This window comes from Numida meleagris, chromosome 6 (assembly GCF_002078875.1).
Source record: "Numida meleagris isolate 19003 breed g44 Domestic line chromosome 6, NumMel1.0, whole genome shotgun sequence".
In the NCBI taxonomy this organism is placed as follows: domain Eukaryota; kingdom Metazoa; phylum Chordata; class Aves; order Galliformes; family Numididae; genus Numida; species Numida meleagris.
The window spans coordinates 54,528,265-54,534,088 of record NC_034414.1 but is presented as its reverse complement, the minus strand read 5'-3'; the positions used below and the strand labels follow the sequence as shown (position 1 = coordinate 54,534,088).

Below are 5,824 nucleotides of genomic sequence, written 5' to 3'. Positions count from 1 at the left end.
AGACCTTCCCTCACAGCTCCCATCCCTCAGCGCTCAGAAGGCCCAGTAATGGGAGCTGACCCCGGAGGGGCATCAGTGCGTGTCTTGCTCATGCAGCAGCAGCTGAAGAGGGAGGAACAGGAAAGAGGAAAACCCACGCGACGCCCTTGAGCACGTCTCAGAGTAGAATCATACAATATCCCGAGTTGGAAGGAACCCAAAAGGATCGTCAAGTCCAACTCCTAATTATGTAAGCAATATGTAAATAAATGTTAGCAATTCATTTGACAAGGACTCTAGGGGCTGTTGAAGTCAAGGTTCCCACCAATTCCCTTGAAAAGATGAGCCTTATAGCTCCCACGTGCATTTATGCAGAGATTTATTAACTGCAGTTATAAACACAAACTTCAGGACTTATCTCCTCATTTATTTTAATTAAAACCAAACTATTTGGGAAGAACGATATATATATTTCCCTCTACATTTCCCTCTGTCTAGAACCAGAAGAGCAATTTTATGGGCTACAAACAGCCCTTGATGCCACCCCGTGTATTAGGGGATGTGTAAACCTCACACCCAGCGACACGTTACAAACTCCAGTAAAGCAGGGCAAGAACAAGTTCACATTTGTGAAAAGGTAACCGAGTCATATGGAGGCTTCCAAAGACTTAGAGTTGAATTAGCTCGAGTTTAAAACTTAGAGAGGTAAAAAAGTAAACACACAAACCAAACACACCATTCTTCACAGCTAGCTCAGTCAGAGGGCAACTCTGGCTGAGGACAACAGTCAGTTCTGGCAGCTCAGTGCATGGAAAATGCCCCAAACCAGTGTCAGACAGCTGCACAGGGAGAATTACTCTACCAGGATCGTATCCACGCTTTCCTGGATGAGATCAGACTCCAGTAAACACTCATCCAAGTGATCTTGGGACAAGCTGGAACTCTTCCCCACGCCCTCGCCATCGCTGTAGGGCCGGAATCTGGGGGTGAGGGGACTCTCCAGCCGTGGGCCGCGGCCGTGCTTGGGCTGCTTCCCCCGGTGTGCGTACATGTGCTCCAGCAGCTGGCTCTTCCGGAAAAACGTGCGGCCACAGACAGTGCAGCCAAGTTTTCTCTTTCTCGAGAAGGAAAAGTTACAGTTCAGCTCCACTGGCTCATGGTCCTTGGAGATGAGGGAGAGCTGCCCGATCTGCAGGGGCTCGAGCTCACCGCAGCCCGGGTGCTCCAGCAGGTTCTCATCCTCCCTGAGGAGGAAGGCCCCGAGGCGCTGCCCGCCCTCCCTGCCCTCCGTCAGGGGCTGCACCTCCCCAAGCCCACCGCTCTCCAGGATGGAGGCCGGCACGCCGAAGGGCAGTGAGCCCGAAACATGGGTGTGCAGGTGCTCCCGCAGCCCGGCCCGCGAGTCAAAGCGCTCCCCGCAGTAGTGACACAGGTGCACCCTGAGGCTGGCCTTGGCAAGAACAGGGTTTGCTCTGTCCGGGGAAGGAGGGCTGCAGCTCTGGGACACCACAGGCTCAGCCTCACACTTCTCCTGCTTGATGGAGACAGAAAGCTTCGGCAGCTCCTCTGCCGGCCTGGCCAGCGCTGCGGGCTGGGCTGTGGGGTGCGGGCCCGGCTGCTCGTGGCTGCTGTCATCCAGGCCGATGGCGAGGGAGAGCTGCAGCTGAGGGTGCTCAGCTGGGGCGGAAGGCCGGCCCCCTGCGCTGCCCAGCGTCTCCTTGGCGCCCGGCCGCTCCTTTGCTGCTTTGTGTGCGGTGGAGATCTGGATCCCATAGAGGTTTGAGGACTGCACGGCCTCTGAGGGGAAGGCCTGGTTCATCTCGACAGCGAGGTGGGAAAGGTGGTCAGCATGCAGGAAGCGGATGCCCTCCTCCAGCCGGCTCTGGCTGACCGCCTGCTTCGGGCCCTTCCCGGTGTACATGATGTGCAGGAGGTAGCTGAAAATGTCCGGCTGGATGTCTGCGGGCTGAATCTTTATGCACTCACTGAAACAAGACAGATGATTAAGCACATCGTTGACTCCAAATTACAGCCCTGACCCATTATCTGCCCATTCATCTGCGCCGTCCTTGGCTTGCAGAATGCGGGCGCTGCCGCCTGGCTGCAGGTCCATGACAGGCAGCGCTCCTTGCCAAGGCCTGCAGGAGCACGGCTGCCTTGTGTGCATAGCAGTGCTCAGCATGTGTTTGTGTATGGATGGGACTCTGAGCTCCTGATGGAGCTGTAGGTGTCCCTGTTCATCGCAGGGGAGTTGGACTAGATGGCTTTTAAGGACCCCTTCCAACTCAACCAATTCTACGATTCTATGTATCCGTGTGATTGCAATGACAGCGCACAGAGCCATGGCGAAGGACCGCGAGCACAGCCAGTCTCCGTCTGCCCCACCTGCGATGGCACCTAGCCATGTGTGCCACCCTCTAACAGGAGGCACGGTGTGTTTTATGCGCTCAGGTAATAAATCCAGCCGCCACTACCATGTAATCTTTACAAGCTTTGCACCTAAGTGTCAGCAAACAACACCTATTGCCACAGAAGTTCGCTTGTCGTCTCACTGCACGTGGATGGCCGAGGATCGGGGCCTGCAGCATTGCCCCTATGGGAAAGGCTGAGAGCCCTGGGGCTGTTCAGCCCGTAGGAGAGGAGACTGAGAGGGGATCTTATCAAGGCTTATAAATATCTAAAGGACTGGAGTCAAATGGATGGGGTCAGGCTCTTTTTGGTGGTGCCCAGTGACAGGACAAGGGGCAATGGGCACAAACTGGAAGTTCCATTTGAACATGAGGAAAAATGTATTTACTGCGAGGGTAGCAGAGCACTGGAACAGGCTGCCCAGAGAGGTGGTGCAGTTCCCCTCTTGCAGATATTCAAAACCTGCCTGGACACTTTCCTGTGCAACCTACTGTAGGGAACTGCTTTAGCAGGGGGTTGGGCTGGGGGATGTCCAGAGGTTCCTTCCAACCCCTGTGATTCTGTGACGATTTTCCTGGGGAGCTGCCGGAGGCCAGGACCTCGCTGCCACGGGCAGGAGGGGGAACACAGAAGGGATTAATCCATCGCTGCAGCTCCAAGGCGAGGTTAGGGATCAGTGCCAACTTCCCTGTACCTGCAGAACCGCTCTGGGCCCGGTCAGGTGAAGCATCCGGACAGGAGATTGGAATAAGTGGATGCTCACAATCCCTGCCCTTATCTGAAGACTCTGAAGTGCAGAGATGAGATAAGGCCACAGCTCCTTGACTGCCTTGAGCCCACGGATCCTGTCAGGAAGGATCCAGCTGAGCCGGAAAACTGCCCAAACCCCATGGGATTGGCTTTCTTCTTGGCTGGGGCAATTCCTGAGGCCATGGAAGCGCCAGTGCTGGGCAGGCTGTGAGGGAACTGAGGTGTGGGCCGGGTTAGGAAACAATCTCAGACCACATAACATCCCCAGTTGGACTCTTTTAGATTGCAGCTCCTTTAGAAAGAGTAAAAAGCAGAAAGCTGAGCAGAGCAGTAAGGAGATCGGAAGAGAGCTGCGTATCCTTACCTTGTCTGATGGATAAATATCATCTTAAAATAGTTTGAGAAAGCAGCGAGCACCGCTCTGTGGGCTTTGAAGTAAACATCTCCAATGGCAACTGTGCAGTCGCACAGGAAGCCGAACTCCCGCTGCATGTTCAGCTGCTGGAGCAGGAGCAGGCTGTGGCCGGCCATGTCCATGGCGTGTCTGGGAGGAGGACAGGAGGTTTGTCCCAGCACGAAGTCCCATCAAGCACAGAGCACAGCCCCAGAGCCTCCCCCCGCTGCACCCAGCTTCCACGATTTCTCCCCCTGACCCCCGGCCCCAACCCTACGCTGAGATCCGCTCCCTGCTGTCACCGTACCCGCTCCGCGCACAGTGAAGCCACAGCACCAAGTGCCGCGCAGGTGCCAACTTTAACAACGTGTCAAAGCGCCGTCGCTCAGCGCAGACCGCACCCGGCGCGGGGAAGCGCACACAGGGCACCCTGTGCCGCCCCACAAAGCCCTCGCCGTGCAGCGTTGAGCCGCCCCGCGCCCGCCGGCCCCTTCTGCAAATGCACGCTGATACGCGCTATTGTTTCCCCCCCGAATATCACAGCCGGGGGACGAGGGCCGGGAGGAGCCGCTCACCGCACCCCGCGCGCAGCCGCCCCGCACCGCTTACCCCCGCGGAAGCGCTGCCCCGACCCTGCGCGGCTCCGCCCGCTCCCTGCGCGGCGGATGGGGTGGGCGCAGCTCCCCCCGCGCTTCCTGCCGCCGGGCTGGGCTGGGCCGGGCCGGGCCGTGCCGTGCCGGGCCGCCCACGCGTGGAAAAACTGAGGGAGTCGGCTGCGCGGGGGTTGCGCGGTCGCTGCGCGGCGCGGCGCTGAGCTTCTGTCCGCGCAGCGATGGCGCGAGCACCGCGCAAAACTTCACCCCTTCGCTGCCTGTGACGGAGGGGCCGCTGCCCCTGGTTACTTTGGTGCCCAAGGGATTGGTTTTAATATGTTTTTTTTTTACTGAAAATGGCAGTGGGAGTCAGCAGCTGGTGTGCTTTCTCCGCGTGGGTTTCGCGCAGTGTCACACATCTGTCGCTTTCACCTCCGTGGTGTCTGACACGTTCTTCAGATCATCTTTGGCTTTCCCTGAGCCTTTGATATTTTGCTGCTCAATGGAATGGTGATTTCTAATTTGGCCAAATCTGAAGGCTTTAGGGCAAATACTGCCCCAGTAGCAGCAGACATGGGACTGGTTCCAGAGGTGCCTGCGGGAGGGCGAGTGCTCCACGCAGTGCTTGCTGCTCATCCCACGGTGCCCACAAAAATTCCTTTTTCCAGCATTCCATGCCTTATTTCTCCTATTTACACACAGAGCTCCCTGGGCTCGGGGCCATCTTCTCACATGGGTCGCCGGACTGAGGTTTAATGGCGCTCCAATCCCACCGCCCCTATCAATACCACACGCTGCTTTTCTTCCCTCAAGGGCCAGCAGCAGGGGCTGAAGGTTCCGTGCTCCGCGGCTGTGTTATGTGACATATTTATTAACCTGTGTACCGAGTGAGGGGCTGTTTGCAGACAGCAGGTTATTTATTTAAATGATTAATTATTTACATGTTATCTAGGTTGACCGTGGCCCAAAGATGGCTTTGAAGAGCTCCAGAGACACCGGAGCCAAAACGATGGGAGTGATGATGAGGAATGATATTTCACTATAAAAAAAAAAGTCAGTGGTTTCATGGGGCTCCAGGAGTACAAAGTGCCACAATGGGCCCACAATGGGATGTCATCGCAGCCATTGTGATGTCATCGCAGCCATTGTGATGTCATAACCGCTATGATGGTGTCATCGTGGCTATCAGAACAGAGGTGAATGACAATGAGTGGACGTTGGGGAGCGTTATTTATATGCATACATACATTTTGTTGCTACTTTTGTAGCTTACGGCATTTTCAAATCTGTAATCAAATCTTTTGCTGGCATTGCCCATCTGGAGCTGAGCTCCCGGGACTAGATGACCCTCATGGTCCATTCCAACAGTAAAGATTCTGTGATTCCTTGGGTACCTGCGGTGAACGCAGAAGTGATGGCACCTCCGGAGACCACCTCCAACCGATGGAGCTCTGTGGGTTGAGGCTCCCGCACAGAGCAGCCAATGGCCCTTTGGGGTGGAAAAGTCGAATGTCCGGCACAGAGCCCGGCAAAAGCACCCAGCAGCCCTGCAGGTAGCAGGGGCTCCATGTAATGCCAGTGCTCAGCACGGGAGGACCTGGAGAGGCTCGGGGAGGGTGGGGAAAGGGCCTGGGAAAACACTGAGAGGGAAAAAAAAAAAAACGAAAGAAAAACCCAAAGTGCCGTTCCGTGATTAAAA

The 5,824-nt window shown here is 56.0% G+C and overlaps 1 protein-coding gene across 3 annotated transcripts; it reads right to left on the bottom strand.

The window, feature by feature from the left end:
* ZBTB25 (zinc finger and BTB domain containing 25) lies at nt 342–4,249 on the bottom strand. Of its 3 annotated transcripts, none has more exons than XM_021403342.1 (3): nt 4,142–4,249; nt 3,503–3,682; nt 342–1,964 (listed from the first exon to the last, which is right to left on the bottom strand). In XM_021403342.1, the coding sequence occupies exons 2-3, from the start codon at nt 3,673–3,675 to the stop codon at nt 833–835; spliced, it is 1,305 nt and encodes a 434-aa protein (XP_021259017.1). In that variant the 5' UTR covers nt 3,676–3,682; nt 4,142–4,249; the 3' UTR covers nt 342–832. The 3 variants fall into 3 exon arrangements, with proteins under 3 accessions (XP_021259017.1, XP_021259019.1, XP_021259020.1); XM_021403344.1 differs by lacking the exon at nt 4,142–4,249 and adding an exon at nt 3,840–4,135; XM_021403345.1 differs by lacking the exon at nt 4,142–4,249 and adding an exon at nt 4,108–4,127.

What these genes read in the sequence shown, in the direction of transcription:
- ZBTB25 (XM_021403342.1), bottom strand. Translation starts at nt 3,675, where the DNA reads ATGGACATGGCCGGCCACAGCCTGCTCCTGCTCCAGCAGCTGAACATG. An exon ending in ATATTTATCCATCAGACAAG is followed by an intron (nt 1,965 to 3,502) that starts GTAAGGATACGC and finishes GTCTTGTTTCAG; the next exon opens with TGAGTGCATAAAGATTCAGC.